Raw genomic sequence first — 16,521 nt, 5'->3', positions numbered from 1 at the left:
GCTGTTTTCAAACGGTTGTTTTCCAAAATAGTCGTAATAAGTCACCCCCGGCCACAGGGTGGTATTTCACTGCCTCGTCAGGGCTTGGTATTGTCCAGTTTGAAGTTTTTCCCTGTCTCGTGGGTGTGACATCGTATTTCATTGAGGTTTCAATTTCGTTTTCCGAAAAACTGCTTGAGAGTGACCACCGTTTTACACGTTTATAAGCCAGTCTTATTTTCTCTTCTCTGAAATGTACATGGTGTTCTTTGCTCATTTGTTGACTTATGTGTCTTTCGCTTATTGATTTTTAGGAATTCTTTATCCTCATCTGTATTCTTTGCAGTTCTAGTGTTGTATGTGTTTTCTCCCAGTCGGTGGCTTGCCTTTTTGTCCATCCGTTTGGATTTTGAATTTTAACTGTCTTTTTTTTCATTTCTTATTGCTTCCTTTTCAGATGTACCTGGCCATTTTCGATAGCCTCGTATTCCTGCTTTTATTTGCGTAAACATTGCACACAGAGTTATTTTTATTTTGTACATCATAATCCCAGGGTCTGAAACCTGGAGGCCGTCAGTTGGTAGTTTGTTGGTTCATTTTACTCTCTGACTCATAGGGGCATCCTTCCTTATGTGTTTAGTAAGTTTTGACTGTGGGCTCATATTTCATTGAATTGAATTGGTGGAAATTCTCAGGGCCTTAATTGGAGATGCATTCCTCCAGGGAGGATTCGGATTTGCTTTTACCTGTTGCTAAAGGGTGCTGCCATTCTGATGCTGCTCTGGGTCCCTTTGCGGAAGCCTGGCCTATTTTTATTTAAAAAAATGTTTGTTTATTTTTGAGAGAGAGAGGAGTGGGGGACAAGTGGGTGAAGGGCAGAGAGAGAGAGAGGGAGACACAGAATCTGAAGCAGGCTCCAGGCTCAAAGCTGTCACTGCAGAGCCCAGAGCGGGGCTCGAACCCACAAACTGTGAGATCATGACCTGAGCCGAAGTCGGACGCTCAGCAGACTGAACTACCCAGGCACCCCTGTGTTTTTGTTTTTGTTTTGTTTTTAAAAAACGTTTATTTACAGAAGCCTGGTTTAAGGCGGGAGTCCGTGCTGTGCATTTTGCCTTGGTCTGCCCAGGGCTTAACGCCATCACAGTGCTGGCAGTGATATGCGTCCTGATAACCTCTGGCCAGCCCTGTCTTTTCCTCTGCCATGCCAGGTTGCCAGTTTCGGTTTACTGTGATTTTGGGGGGCGATGTTGGGGGGTTGAGGTGGGATACACTCTCAGAGACGTCCTCTATCTTCTCACAAGTCCAGCAGTACATTAGAGATCGCTGGTTGAGAATTCTTTGTGTGTGTTGTCATAGGGTCTTCTGGTCTCACTGTAATGGTATTCTGTCTCACAGGGGTTTCTCGCGTGAATCAGACTCCGTCTCAAGGGTTTTACGAATAAACAGTGACTGTTACGTTGTTTATCCTGCACTGAGTGAGCCCGGGGAAGGAAGTTGCAGACAGTGCAGAGGCAGATTCTCGTTTCCGAGCTGATGTTTGTTAAGCGTTCAAAACTGTGCTTGGCGCGTAGTAAGTCTACGAAAGTGTTCCGAGAGTCGGTAATCGAGAGTAACGCTTCCCCACTGTATTAGGTCTGGGTCACTACAATATCACCAGCGTACCCACCAAGCTGGGCGGAGACCTGGCCGGGGTGCACGTCGTCCAGCTTGCCACCTACGGTGACTGCTGCCTGGCCGTGTCTGCTGAGGGTGGCCTCTTCGGCTGGGGAAACTCCGAGTACCTGCAGCTGGCCTCTGTCACGGACTCCACGCAGGTATGCGGTCGCTTACGGCCGGGCTGGGGGATTTGGAGACGACGAAGCGTTAAGGGTGTTTATAAGAAGTTCTTCAGCAAAGTGTGGCCTTCAGGCTGTGAAGGCCTGGCCACCTGTAAGACCGCCTCTCCTTGGCCATCTCGTTGGAGTCCGGAAAGAAAGCGTGGGTTCAAAGCCATCGTTATCAACCCTTTGATGCGATAGTCCTGGTCTAGAGCAGGCTGATAGGTGTGGCCGTGTACCCCGTCTCACGAGGGGTACGAGGCTGTTCATGTCATTCCCGTGGGGTCGCCCTGTGCTTTTTTATTGCAGTGTAACATGAGTGCCCCAAAAGGGTGCAGATCCCGAGTCTGCACCTGGATGAGGACGTCTGTGTCCCCCGCCCCCTCGCCGCAAGCAGTGGGACACTCACAGTACTTCAGAAGCCACTGCCCGTGGCCTCTCCGGTCACCGCGCCCTCCTCCTCACTGAAGGGAGTCACCCGCGGTCAGTACAGTACGGCAGGATTTCAAACGTGAAGGGAAATTGCAAATAAGAACCAAAAGTAGAGCTCCCTGCATGATTAATCTCTATGTATCTCTCAGCCGTGTTCAACGATTACCAACTAACGGCCCATTTAAAAAGAAGAAAACATATAATTCACCATTTTCAAGTGTAGAATTTGGTGGGTTTTAGCGGAGTCACAGGTTGTGCAGTGGGCTAATTCCAGAACAGTTTCATTACCTGCCGCCTCCCCCCCCCCCCGCCAAAAGCCCCATGCCCTAATGGCCAGTGTTTGTTGCCATCTGCTCCTCTGCCCTGGATTATTCCTGGGATTAAATCCCAGGTCTGTGTATATATTTTAAGTTTACTTATTTATTTTTGAGAGCGAGTGTGGCAGAGGGAGACCGAGAATCCCAAGCAGGCTCTGCACCGTCAGCCCAGAGCCCGAGGCAGGGCTCAAACTCCACAAACCATGAGATCGTGAACTGAGGCGAAACCCAGGGTTGGACGCTTAACCGACTGAGCCACCTAGGCTCGGGTCAGACGTCATGTTTTATCCATAAGAGTCTCCATACATATTTCTAAAAGATAAGGACTGGGGTGCCTGAGTGGCTTAGTCCGTTAAGCGTCTGACTCTCGATTTTGGCTCAGATCATGATCTCGAGGTCGTGAGGTCGAGTGCCGCGTCGGGCTCCATGCTAGGTGTGGATCCTGTTTGGGATTCTCTCTTTCCCTCTCTGTCTGTGCCTTACTGTCTATCTCTCAAAATAAATAAACTGAAAAAAAAAAAGATAAGGACTATTTTAAAAACATACGTTATTCCTTAATACCACCAAATTGCTGACAAGGTACAGAGGGTTTTAAATGTATATTGATAAAGAGATCAGCACGGAGAGAAACTAAAAGCCAGTGAAGAAGATGAGAACGCGTTCCCTGGGGTCCGACACAGTGGCTAGAAGCAGTTGCAGGTTTGGTTCTGAGCTTCCTAGTAGCCAAAGCAGAGAAGAAAACGTACCCATGTAAATGATTCTCTGTTTCTATAAGACAAACAAATGCTGTTTTCGGGAAGAGTGTTGCACTTCCTGCTACCGGTCCTGAGAAAAATGGCTCCCGCGGCCTTCCTGTGGGGGACACGTCCGGCGTCGTGGCATTGTTATCGCTGCATATCAGCCATATGTTTAAACCCCAACTTAGTTTAAACCCCAGACTTAGGGGTTTAAAGCAACACGCATTCATTACCTCACAGTTTCTGTGGGTCAGGAATCCAGGGGTGGCTTAGCCGGGTCTTCTGGCCCTGGTCCCCCAAAGGCTGCAGGCATCGTAGGGTTCCGCGGGCGAAAGCCCCGCTCCCAGGACCACCCCGGTGCTTGTCGGCAGGGTGCGGATCCTCGTGGGCTGTTGGACTGGGGCCCCAGTTGCTTGCTGGTGGCTAGCCAGCTACTGACTGTCGGCCAAGGCTCCCTTGGTCCCTGGCTTCTCCGTGTAGCAGCTCCCAACATGGCAGCTGCCTTCATCAGAGCAGGCAAAGGAGAGGGCGAGAGAGTGCCGGTGAGACAGAAGCCAGCGTTTCGTAATTTAGTCTTGGCAGTGGCCTCGCCTTGCTTTCCCCGGTACTCTGCTCGTCGGAAGCCAGTCAGGGGGTCCAGCCCCACACGAGGGCAGCGTTACACTCGGGTGTGCGTGGCGGGGGCGGGGGGCGTGGGTCTTGGAAGCAGCCCACCGCGGCCCGACTCTAACCGTGGCCTGAGCCTCGTCCTGTCGGTGACGGCAGCGGGGTGTTCCCAGAGGCCCTGTGCCGGCGTGTTCCTCGGCATCTGCCGAGCGCGTCGTGCCAGAGCACGGGCAGGTAGAGACCCTCTGACCGCCTCGCCTCGTCCAGGCAGGCGCTTTCTGGATCAGTGAGGCCGCCTGTTCCTTCTGAGTCAACTGAGGGGTTGTCAGCCTCCAGCTGTCCGCATCTAAAAGTACCTCCGTAAAGATTCGTGGCCGCCACTGAAGCACTTCAGGTCTGTCTTTCCGGGGTTCGGCCTCGGTGGAGGCACCAACACCAAGTCCTGCTGGAGAGCTAAGTGGGCAGCACCTCATCCTCTAAACCCCCGACCCTCGTGTCATGTCTGGCCCCCGATTAGTAGAGAGAACACGTGCTGTCAGATGGGAGTGCCCCCAGTTTCCCATGCCGAGCCCTTTACACTCCAGCCAGGCCCACCCCTTCTGTAGCAGGGGGCAGGGCTGGGGGAAGGCACCTCCCGCCCTGGGCCCCGGGTCCTGTCTCCTCCCGCCTTCTCAGGAGCTTTGCTCCACCTACTGGGCCTTCTTCCCCATAGCTTCAACCTCCCCTTCTCCACTGGTCCCTCCCCAGCCATCCTTACCCCTGACCCCCTGTGGCCTTTGTCTGTAGAAGCCCTGTGTGGGTTTCCTGGTCTCCACCCAGTCCTGCCCCCCCCCCCCCCTGCCCCCCCCCCCCCCCCCCCCCCTCATCCCCCGCCGCCGTCTGTCCCCCCCCCACCCTTCCCCCATCTCTAACCACCCCCACCCCTCCCCCATCTCTACCCACCCTGCCCCTTCCCCCATCTTTACTCCCCCCCACCCCTCACCCCTTATCTCCACCCACCCTTGCCTCCACTTCTAGGGCCAACTCTCAGAGCCACATTCACTTCTTGTCTCCCTCTCCTCACTCCTCAGTCCATTCCACTTGGCTTCCACCCTTCTCACTTGGCAGAGAGCCTCTCACTGGGCTACCAGGGCCTTCATGTTGCTCACATAATAGCCAAGACTCTGGAGAACATATCCCAGCCTTTATCCATCTTGACCTCGCAGCAGCATTTGACCCTGATCATGAGCTGTTGACTGTCTGTTAAAACACTCCTCCCTGGGCCCCCTAATGACTCCTAAGTACCCTCCCGACTCCCTCTTTGTTTCTTCTTGGCCTCGTTTTCTGGTGCTCCTCCTGTGCCGGGCTTTACACGTTGGAGGTCCTCTCCTTGTGTCTGGTCCCTTCAGAGGTCTCACCCGCACCCGTGGCTGCAGTTACCAGCAGTGTGCCAGTGACTCCCCAGCTCACACGTTGGGCCCACACTGTTCTTCAGGGTCACGCATCTGTGAGCGTCACCTGCCATTTCCACTCGGCCGTCCCTGGGCGCTGTGAGTTGGGTACATCCACCAGGGAATGCAGGCACATCCCCCACATCCCGGTCCTCCACTGGCTCCCACGTCCCCTGACATCGCCTCTCTACCCAGAACCCTTGCTGGCTCCCCATTGTGCTCAGGATAGAGACCAGCTCCTTACTGTGGCCTACGGGCCTGCCGATCTGGCCTCCTTCCTCGCCAGCTCATGCTCCGTATCCCCCCTCCCCCGTCTGCTCAGCCACTGCAACCTTGTTCAGACTCCCCGAAGGTGTCCTGTGCACGTGCCATCTCCACTCCTTGGGATGTCCTCTCTCCCCTTGCCTGGTTGGCTCTGCTCATCCTTCAGGTCACAGGATCAAATGAAGCCTTCCTGGTGCTTCCCTGACCGCTCCTACCCCCAAACTAGATCAGGTTCCCCGACGTTCAGAGACCCTGGACTCTCCTCAGCGCAGATTAATTTCATGTTAATTTTGACCGGCTTCTGCTTTCTCCACCAGACTCCGTTCTGAGAGAGGGCCCGAGTCTCCTGTTCCCTGTCGAGTTCCCAGTGCCCAGTTAGATGTTTAGTTTATCCTGGATGTTCAGGAAGTATCTGTAGATTGAATGAACAAACCGGGACTTCCGTGCTTTGTCCACAAGACGGAACATTCCCGAGTTTGCCTTCCTAACAGTGTGGTTCTTGCTCTGCTTCAGGTGAACGTGCCCCGGTGCTTGCCCTTCTCAGGAGTGGGCAGGGTGAAGCAGGCCGCGTGCGGTGGCACAGGCTGTGCGGTGTTAAATGGTGAGACCCTCCTACGGCCAGCGGGTTGGGCGGGAGAAGGGTCAGTGTCCGTTGGCGTTACAGCCACAGACCTTAGCCTGAGGGAGGGAGGGGGGGCAGCGTGGCCCTGGGAAGGTCCAGCTAGACTGGGCTCAGTTACTAGAGGGAGAGCTTGACTTGTTGGCAGGAGGTAATAGTCGTGATTCAGATGTGGACAGATGGACAGCGACGGGCACAGTCACTCTGGCCCATTACAGCAGACCTCCGGAGGGGCCGAGCTGTCTCTCTTGCTCCCTTAGCCTCGGCCAGAGACTCAGCCCTGCCTTCCCAGCGAGGCTGTGCCAGGAGGCAAAGGCAGATAGGAGAAGGGCCGTAGGGTCTGGATACCGAGGCCTGTGCCCCTGGGATTAAGTGTCTAGGGTCGCTGAGGAGCATTAAAAACTTTTATGACGAAAAGAATCATTTCTAAGACTTGCAGAAATCGGGCCAGAGGCTCTTTGTGTACTTGGGTTGGTCTCCGGATCCGTTTGAAACGTAGAGTGTCACTGTGGGGAAAACCATCCTTCTGGGCCTCCCCTGTGCTCATGGGGCTTCTGCGTGATTGATGAACTGGGCCCATCCAGGTGACCCTCAAGATGTGGGGAATTTGTATCCTGAGGTGGGCTAGCCGGCTAGACATTTGCCACAAGCAAGAATTAGAAAGAGGAGAAAAGAAACATTATTTTAAGTATCTGTCTGTATGTTCTTGCCAAGCAAGGAGGGGGAAAAAAATCCATGTGGACATAATGCGTCTTGGTGGTACAGTCTGAATTTCTAATGAGGGCGGGCTGCACTTGATTTGGCTTACTGACCGTTGTTTTTGCTGTAATGTAGGAGAAGGACATGTTTTTGTCTGGGGCTACGGAATTCTTGGGAAAGGACCAAACCTCGTGGAAACTGCACTTCCAGAAATGATTCCACCCACCCTCTTTGGCCTGACAGAGTTCAACCCAGAAGTCCAAGTCTCCCTCATCCGATGCGGCCTCAGCCACTTTGCCGCCCTTACCAGTAAGTGACCGAGCCCGTGTGGCCCCAAAGACGGGCAGAGCTTAGCTGTCTCCCCAGGCAGTGGGGTGATGTTTCCGCGTGGATAATTAAAGAGAGCGGCTAATCCAGAGTTGCTTGGCTTGGGGACGTATGATGTGTACCTTCTCTTCATCCCAAAGTTGTGTTTTTGGTTCATTTGGTTTGTGGTCGGGTTAACGTTAAAGTGAGTTCTCTCAAGAGGACCCCAGGCGGTGGTGGGAGAGGGACCGTCGAGCGTGTTGGGGATGCCGGCGGAAACCGGCGGAGGTTTGGCGAGTCCACGGCGGGTAATTAGGAACTGGTCGTGTGGGGTGGCAAGAGGCAGATCTGTCGGCCCTCCTGTGGTTTTGTGGAGGTGAGTCTGCGCGAGTGCCCCGGAGGGCTGGCAGGAGCGTGACCGAGGGGAGGCGAGACGGGGTTTGCGCACAGGTTTGCCAGACTACGAGGCCGTGAAGCATCCGGTTCCTCTGTGGCCCTCTAGCTTGCGTGCTTCTCTTGAACCACAGCGACTGCTGGTTCAGTTTGCCCACGTTAGTCGAATAGGAAGACTGAACTGAGTTTCGTGTTGTGATTCTCAAGCAGACTCGCGGTTTCCTTGCAATTAGAAGCCCTTTTTCTCGTTTCGCGGTTAGGAATTGGCTGGTTTATGTTCTTTTTTTCTTTAAGCATCTGGGCTGGGACGGTGAGTTTGGGTCGTCCTGAGTCACGTGAGTTTTTTGAAGCTTATTTTGCTTTCAGCAAGTAAGCATCGGTGTGGACGGATTCTGGAGGCAGTGCAGATGTGTCTCGCAGGATGTTTTCAGGCCTCTGCGTCTGTGTGCAGAGTCGCCTGCCCGGAAATCCATACGGAGTGTTAGCCTGCGGGCGACTGTTTTCTGTTTGTGGTCGTGCCGTGTGGCCATTGTGGGTCACCTTGAGGTGAATTCCCCGTCTAGATTTCCCCCAAGACCTGGCCACTCTCCACGTGGGGGGTCACCGTCCCTAGCCGGGGGGGGGGGGGGGGCATCAGAGTTTGGGTTTCTGCCCTGCCCCCGGGCCCAGCTGGGAGTCGGCGTTGGGTTTACCCTGAGGTCTGCTAACATTTTGGGGGCCCAGACTGACTGGGTCTGTTGGACACATCGCATCTGAGGGCGGAGGACCAAGGAGGACGGTCGGATCAGGGGGATCTGCCAGCTCGGAACAAAAGGATTCTTTATTTAATCAGACCAGATTATTGTTGTCCCGGTTTCTCCGCAGCCTTTCTTCTAGTCCCCGTGACCAAAGCCTTTTCTCTGTGTCACAGAGCACCCCAAACTGATGTGTACGGAAGTCTAAAGCGAGCGCTGGGCTGTGGGCGGTGCCCTGCTAGGGCTGGGGCTCCGTAGGGCAGGTTGGCATTCCCAGAGTTCCCGTCTGGGTTCTGTCTCCCGGCCGCCCTCCACGGCACCCTGTCTGTCCTCCTTCACGGCACGTTTTACAGTTTGTAAACCTGCATTTTTACAGTGAGTTCTGCTCATTTGTTTGTGTCTAGCTCCAGCCCCATGAGGACAGGGACCGTGTGTGTGTTCGGTCACTGCTGTGTCCCAGCTCCCAGCACACAACGAAGACCTGGCCCAGAGAGGCTCTGGTCACTTTGTAGCTCTCAACCAGATGCTCCCGAGATAGAGAGAAACCCAGGCAAGGAATACATCGCCCTACTCCTCACTCCGCCAGGGCATGACCGGGGATTGAGGGTGCTCAGCTTTCGAGATTTGAGTAGGGGTGTGTTTAAGAGTGGGCTTGTGGCCAGAGCCCCACGCGTGTGCCAGCCTCCCACGTGATGGACACAGCGCGGGTCTGGGCTTGGCCGTGTTCTGGTGGCGGTAAACTGTTCCCTTCAGAGGAAAGCGTGAACGCCTGGGAGAAATTGAGATTTCACGTTGGGCCCTGTGGGTGCCTAGAAAGCCTGTTCTCATGACCCTTCCCCCTGTTGGAGACTTGCCCTTGGCCTGGCCCCAACCGAGCTACCGTTTTCCTTTCTTTGCAGACAGAGGAGAGCTGTTTGTGTGGGGCAAGAACATCCGAGGGTGCCTGGGCATCGGTCGCCTGGAAGACCAGTATTTCCCGTGGAGGGTAAGGCTGCACGGGCGGGCTCAGGCCACACCCACAGGGAGGCCCCCCCCCCCCCAGGGTGGCGGCGCGGGGACCCGCTCCCCGCCGCCCCGAGGCTTCAGGGGAGGCCGCGCCGTGGTGAGGAGCCCGAGCGGCGCCCGGCTCCAGCTCCTCGCTGCCCTCGGCTCCGTCCTGGGGCCCGTCGAGTGAGCGGCCCGCCCGGCCGAGGCTTCCGGTCCCGCGGTGCCCTGGGAGAAGCCTCGTGGGAGGCTGGCCGTGGGCACGTGGAGCGGGGAGACGACGCGCCACTGCCTGGGAGAGAAGTGGGCGCAGGCCGGGCCCCGCGAGGGGGAGATTGGAGACGAAGAAGGTGCTGTGCGGGGGGCCGTCCCCAGAGGCCTGTGCAGAGGAAAGTTTGACAGCGAATTCGGAGGAAAGCGGGCTGTTTCATAGTCAGAGTGCCTTAACCACAGCCGGCAGAGTGAAAAAAATAAGTTTTTCTTAGTGGGAGGATGCAATTACACAAAAAAGGCTCGTTTCAAAATTAAAGGGGAGAAAGGTTCTCTCTTAAATTGTAGTTTATCTCAGTGTTGTTTACTAAGTTCTCCTGAAAACAGAAAAAGCTGTTGGTATTTTTGAGAACAGCACAAACGTACATGGTGCAAGAGGTATTATAAATATGAGACTCTCCCCCCCCCCCCCCCCATCTCTTATAACGGAGGCAGCCGCTGGCACTGGTTTCTTATGTTCCCTTCCGGAAACAGCAGGCTCTGCATAGAAAGCGTGTGTGTATGCACGTGTGTGTGTGTGTGTGCTCGGCTTAAAGTATTTTCTGTGAACATTGGATTTTAATCATGTGTTGTGAGGGGCGCCCGGGTGGCTCAGTCAGCCGAGCGTCCGACTCTTGATTTCGGTTCAGGTCATGATCCCAGGGTCATGGGATCGAGCCCCATGTCGGGCGGGCTCCACAGTGGGTGTGGAACCTGCTTAAGATTCTCTCTCTGCCCCTCTTCTGCTCATGCTTTCTCTCTCTCAAAAACAAACATTTTTTAAAAATTAAAAAAAATAATAGGTTTTGAAATTGTGTAAAGCATTTTTTGAAACGACATGTAAAAATGCAAAAGGAATTTATAACTTAAATCAAATAATGAGGATTTGCCCATCCAGATCCCCCTGCAAAACGTTTGGAGGCACTTGAGCATTTTAGGGGCTCTTTCCCTTGGCTGCCCGCCGTCCTGGCCCCCTGTGACCTTGGCAGGCCCTGACCCCTTTATAAAAACCATGTATGCAGTCTCTAAGAACACAGGGCAGGATTGAGGCTCGATGTTGGTTGGGAACAAATGGTTGTGCACCAGAGCTGTCTGCAGGCTGCTCATTGCTCACGCGCCTGTTCCCCTGAGCCTGGGATTCCCGTGACGTGGGAGGAGTGGACAGCCGGTTGTGGCCAGCGGGTGGCAGGCCAGGTGATGCGAGCATCGATAAGGTAGAGGCCCCGCTTGCCTTCACTCCGAGGGGAAGCTGGGGACGCGGTAGAGCAGCCGGGTGTTTGGATGTATGACCGGCGTGACTCCCCACCTGCCCTCCTGTCCTCCGCATCGGAGTGACGGTCCACCACGAGGTAAGACTGCAAATCTGATCGCCATACCAGCGAAAAATGGCTGGGCTCTGGCATCCGTTGGGGAGCTGGAATCAGCAGGCTTCCGGGGCCCGGGGCCACCTGCTGTTCAGACCGGAGCCGCCTCCACGGACTCCCTACTCAGCCAGTGGGGCACCCGCGTGGTTGGGGAGGGGACGCCCCGGGCTGTCCCCCTGATGGCTGCCAGACCGTCGTCCTCCCCTGGCACGTGTTCCGAGCCCTGCGTGTTTGCAGGTTCGGGAGGGCCGGCGAAGGAGAGCACTGTGGAGGGTGGTGCTGGGGGCCTGGCCCCTCCCGTGCTCTGTGTCGGGCTGGGCTCTGGGGAGGGCCGTGGCAGGAACCGGGTTTGGGGTCAGCGGGGCTGGATTCCTTCAAGATCAGATCAGCCTCTTATTGGCAGTCGGACCTCACTCTAGTCTGTTCAGTTGCACTCGCTTCTTTTTTTTAAACGTTTACTTATTTTTGAGAGAGAGTGTGTGTGTGAGGAAAGGGCAGAGAGGAGAGACAGAGAATCCCAAGCAGGCTCTGTACAGTCAGCCAGGCACCCCAGCATTCACTGTCTTTTAAATTACAGGCGACTTTTATTTTAAAAACTGTGTTTTCTTACTAATCTTCGGGAGGGGGGGGGACTGTTCATTCATTTAAAAGTATTCCAAGAAGGTCGGGGCGTCTGGGTGGCTCCGTCGGTTAAGCGTCCGACTCTTGATTTCAGCTCAGGTCATGATCTCATGGTTCGTGAGATCGAGCCCTGCATCGGGCTCTGTGTCGACAGCACGGAGCCTGCTTGGGATTCTCTGTCTCCCTCTCTCTCTGCCCCTCCCCTGCTCGTGCTCTCTCTTTCAAAATAAATAAACATATTAAAAAGAAAATAAAAGCATTCCAAGAAGGGAGGAAAACCAGTAAAGCCTTATTTGTAGCTCCTACAATGGCACTGAGTCTGTTGCTGTTGGGCTCCCAGAGCCCGGCCTTCCCCGACAGTGCGAAGGCCCAGGGAGTGACCGCAGAGCCACCCGATTCAAAACCCTCTCCTTCCGGAAGCTTTCCGGGAGGTTTTCCTGCCGCCCACTGACACTCAGAGCTCAGGGAGGGTCAGTGACGTCTTCAGGGCCGCTCATCCAGGAAGCAGCAGGGCCCGGATTCAGACTCCGATGTGTCTGACTTGGAGACAGTGGTCTCTTCTCCGTGCCGCCCTCTGGGAGGGCCCGGGGCTGGAGCTGGAGGTCCCCAGCGGTGGGGAGAGGCGGGGACTCACCGTCCAGGTCTTTACGGGACCCTCCGACCTGTATGGCGGCACCGTGGGCGTGGGAACAGGCCACTGGGGCACGCGCCCCACCCATCCGGCAGTGTGGCCTTCCAGGCCAGCGTCGCTGCCTGCCTGAGGGGACAGCTCTCCGGCGTGCTGGGCACCTTGCTGTTCTCCCTCAGCCTCAGGACCCCCTGAAGCCACCCCCAACCCCCACCAGCCTGCAGCCGGGCTCACTGACTTCAGGGGTCAAGGGGGCTGCCCCGTCTCATGGCCACTCAGAAGCAGGGGCTGCGACCCGAACTTGGGGCTCTGTGTGCAGGCAGCACCGCCCCCCGCCCTGTGCCCCTCGGGTCAGGACCGGGTTGGGTTGGGGCACACAGGCTGGCAGATGGGCCCTGGGCCCCAGGATGGTGTCTGGGGGAGCTGACCTCTTGGTGCCACAAACGACCTGGCAGACGCAGCCAAGTTGGGGAGCAGCCGGGAGCCCAGCTCCGTGTTCCCTCTGAGTCCCCTGCCTTTGTCCCGTGGATGTTTGTCTTACCACCTGTCGTCGTGAAGAGGAATGTTCCTGAAGGATTCTGCTCAAACCTTCAGGTCAGATGTAGGTTCAGTTTTTGGAACTGTTTCCCTTTGCAGTAATTCTGTCGTGAGCATAAAGTGATTTAGACTAGGAACTTCAACCTCGTTGAAGACACAGAGCACACGGCCGGGGGCAATCTCCCCTCGGACGCTGTTCAGAGGCCATGAGAGACGGAGCCCCCACGTGCCAGGGGGAGCGGGAACCACAGGAACCCCGCTGCTCCCCAGAAGGGGCTCAGAGGCCAGCCCTAGCCCCGACCAGCCTCCGAGCCGGTAGACCAGGGCCAGGTGGTTTGCTCTGCTCCGGGGCCCTAATGGCCAGAGCGCCCGGGGCCGGGGACACATTAGTGCCGAGGGCGGCACCCTCCCCGGGAAAGGTCAACAAAATGCGCTCTAATGGCCCAGGAAGGTTGCTAGGAGTTCGTCTGGGCCCAGTCACCCCAGAGGCAACCTGTTTTCTTCTGCCTCTGTGGCCAGCCTGGCCTGCTTTCTGCACCTCTGTGCCTTTGCGATGAGCCGGGGGCGCTGCTCAGTGTGCTCAGTGATTTCTGTGATGGGTGTCGCCGAAGACGTTTGTTTGGGGAGGGAGGGGCAGGTAACAGGACTCAATCACTTGCATCCATTTGCCTGCCGGCCAGGAGCCCCTAATGGACTTGCCACCCCACACGGAAGGCAGCAGGCTCTGCTGCCTCTGGGCTTTTAGGCCAGGCCATCTGGGGGAGCCCTTTCCCCCTCTTATGCTCAGTAAACTCCACAGGCTGCTACGGACCCCCTTTCCAGCTGTCACGCTGCCTGGCGGAGCGCTTGCCATCGGCGGAGGGTGGCAGCATTTGGATCGGGTCGGAGGCAGCAGCATCCTGTCTGGAAGGCCATGGAACCAGTTAAAAATCCAGTTCCGAGGGAAGGTGGGAATAAAGGGGGAGATGCTGACAGGGTGGGACTGAGACATATTTAGGGGGCGCCTGGGGGGCTCGGTCGGGGAAGCATCCGACTCTTGATTTCGGCTCAGGGTGTGATCTCACGGTTCGTGAGTTCGAGTCCCGCGTCAGGCTCTTTGCTGACAGTGTGGAGCCTGCTTGGGATCCTCTCTCTCCCTCTCTCTCTGCCCCTCCCCCACGTGCACATGCTCTCTCGCTCTCTCGCTCTCTCTCTCCCTCCCTCTCAAAATAAACGAACATTTGATAAACGTCCAAAAGGTATTTAATACCAGGGTGCCTGGCTGGCTCAGTAGGAAGAGCGTGCGACTCTTGAGTTTAGGGTTGTGAGTTCAAGCCCCACACTGGGCGTAGCGATTACTTAAAAATAAAATCAGGGGGAAAAAAGGTATCTAATGCCTTTTCGTTCTTTTTCACTGAATGTCATTCTATGGGGGAGCCATGAGAGTGGCTCACCTCTTGAAAATAATGATAATAATATTGTCACAGGAGGAAGAAAAGTGCCCCTCTTCTGGAGAACGGGCTTGGCTATGGGGACGTGCCAATCCTTGAGTTGTGGGCCTACCCGGAGCTGGTTGGGGTGGTCACTTCCAAGGCCTGTAGGACAACGAGAGTCATTTTATTTTATTTTTAAAATTCTTTTCTAAGTTTATTTATTTATCCTGAGAGAGACCAACACAGTACAAGCACGGGAGGGAGGGAGGGAGGGAGGGAGGGAGGGAGAGAGAGAGAGAGAGAGAGAGAAAGAAAGAAAGAAAGAAAGAAAGAAAGAATGAATCCCAAGCAGGCTCCACGCTGTCAGCACAGAGCCCGACACGGGGCTCGAGCTCACGAACCACGAGATCATGACCTGAGCCGAAATCCTGAGTCGGGCGCCTACCCGACTGAGCCGCCCAGGCGCCCCCAGTGAGAGGTCTTTTGAAGGCGAGCAGGCCAGAGCCTCCACGGCAGCCTGATGTCACCTCGCCGGTTGGACTGCGTGCGGTGAAATGTCAGCGCAGGTGGGCAGTGCCGATGGGACTGCCGGCGAGGCCTCTGGCACCGTCTGACACACGGGGGACACCCCTCGAGGGTGCCTGTCATCTGGGAAACGGCCGACCTGGGAATGAGGCTGGCAGCTAACTCGGGTGAAGACGCCGGCCCGGGAGCCTCCTTCCCAAAGTGGACCTGGCTGCAGGAGAAGGGGCTTCTTGAGCTGCCCCAGTGACCCGTGGTGGTGACCCCTAGGGATGGCCAGCAAGCACCTGGCGTGAGAGCAGGTGTTAACCTCTGGCAGGGTCATACTTGGGGGAGTAGGCATGTTCTAGCAGCCTCTCTGACGGTGGGCATGAAGAGTCCCGTCTGCCATCGGCCGGGTGGGACGTCGGGATGGCTCTTTCCACGGTGGTCGCATTTATTCGTCTTAACACGCCTGCCGGCTAGGTAGAAGCACCCCCATTTGCAGGGTGGGGAGCCGAGGCTCCGGGAGGGTAAGTCACCTACCAAGAGGCAGAGCCAGGGGTCAGGCCCAGGTTGGGCCTCCTCCAAGCCCGTCCGCCTCCCAGCCGGCCCTGTCCCCTCACCGTGTGCTGGGTCCTGTTTTGCAGGTGACGATGCCCGGGGAGCCCGTGGATGTGGCTTGTGGTGTGGATCACATGGTGACTCTGGCCAAGTCGTTTATCTGATGCTGCTTCCTGACCGGCTCGAGCCCGGACCCGGCCTCAGAGCCACTTGGACTGCTCAGCAGGGGGTCAGAGGGGATCGGGGCCCTTCGTGAAGGGTGACACGCTCTCCCGGTGCCCTTAGCAGGAGCGTACTGAAGAAGTCCCACGATTCAGTCCCTCTGGCTGCGGGTGAGACCTGCCACGTTCACCAGGCCGAGCTCCAGTGAGACGAGTCCCAGGCCGCGCGGCCCTGGCAGGGCGAGGGTAATCCACACGTCTCCGCTCTTTCCGGGGAACACACGACGGCTCCCAGGGTCATCTCTGGCCGGAGAGGCGGGTCCGAGGAAAGCTTAGCTCCACAGCATGTTTGATCGTAAAGGGGGATCGGGGCCCCGGCAGGGCTTCTGTGACCTTCTGACCACGGCCGAGCTCACGGTTGGCGCGTGGACCCCAGCGCGAGCCCCGGCCTGACCCAGGGAGTCGGGCTGTGGCCTCGGCCAGTCACCCGACTCTGCTGCCCCGCGGCCGGCTCGCGCTGGGACACGAGCCGCAGTCCCTTGAGAGTACCGGTGGGCCCCAGGCGGCACGCACGGCCCACGGCCGTCAGGAGCCTCCTAACCATTCTCCCCGTCTGGTGGGGAAAGCCGAGGAGCCCCCGCAGGAGGAAGAGCGAGGCCCGATTCTTGGGGCACTGAACACGCCCCGCGGAACCTGGCGGGAGGGCCGGCCCCGGGGAAGAGGCTCAGAAGGAGTAACATAACCTGTCCTCTTGCTTAAAACTTCTTTTAGAACTCTCTTTTGCAATAAAGCCTATTTTCTGCCTTTTTATTTTTGAGCACTGAAGAAGTCTTTTATTTTCACTTTACCTGATCAGTTAGAGATTAGCTTTCCAAAGCCGGGCTTTGGACAAAGAGACAGCTAGAAGCCAGTGACAAATAACTTTAGGGGACAGTCCTGCCTGAAGGCAATTTTTCTGAACAGGGTGTCCTCCCACAGTTCAGTGGGGAGAAAACGACGAAATCTGAAATAATTGATAATCGTGCCACAACCCGGGGAGCTCAGTGGCTGCACCCCCTTCCTTTTGTCCATTCACTCAACAAATGCTTCCTGTCAGCCCCTGTATGCCAGGCTCGTGTAGCACACTGGGTCACTTGGGGCCAAGGGCCCCTCGAGCAGGTGTCA

General features: G+C 56.2%; 1 protein-coding gene across 2 annotated transcripts in view; it reads left to right on the top strand.

The window, feature by feature from the left end:
- Nucleotides 1-16,167, top strand: part of RCC1L (RCC1 like) — a 35,123-nt gene extending 18,956 nt beyond the window's left edge. Inside the window, exons 7-11 of one of the 2 annotated variants that reach the window (XM_049638762.1) lie at nucleotides 1,615-1,796; nucleotides 6,099-6,186; nucleotides 7,039-7,212; nucleotides 9,236-9,321; nucleotides 15,283-15,445. In XM_049638762.1, the coding sequence (XP_049494719.1) occupies nucleotides 1,615-1,796; nucleotides 6,099-6,186; nucleotides 7,039-7,212; nucleotides 9,236-9,321; nucleotides 15,283-15,360 (608 nt within the window). In that variant the 3' untranslated portion in view covers nucleotides 15,361-15,445. Of the gene's footprint in view, nucleotides 1-1,614; nucleotides 1,797-6,098; nucleotides 6,187-7,038; nucleotides 7,213-9,235; nucleotides 9,322-15,282 lie in introns of both variants that reach the window. The other variant, XM_049638761.1, reaches the window with a different exon arrangement.
- Nucleotides 16,168-16,521: the final 354 nt, after the last annotated feature.

The sequence above is a fragment of the Panthera uncia genome, chromosome E3, assembly GCF_023721935.1.
Source record: "Panthera uncia isolate 11264 chromosome E3, Puncia_PCG_1.0, whole genome shotgun sequence".
In the NCBI taxonomy this organism is placed as follows: domain Eukaryota; kingdom Metazoa; phylum Chordata; class Mammalia; order Carnivora; family Felidae; genus Panthera; species Panthera uncia.
Note: the sequence above shows the minus strand (reverse complement) of the source record. Positions and strands in the feature narration are given on the sequence as shown.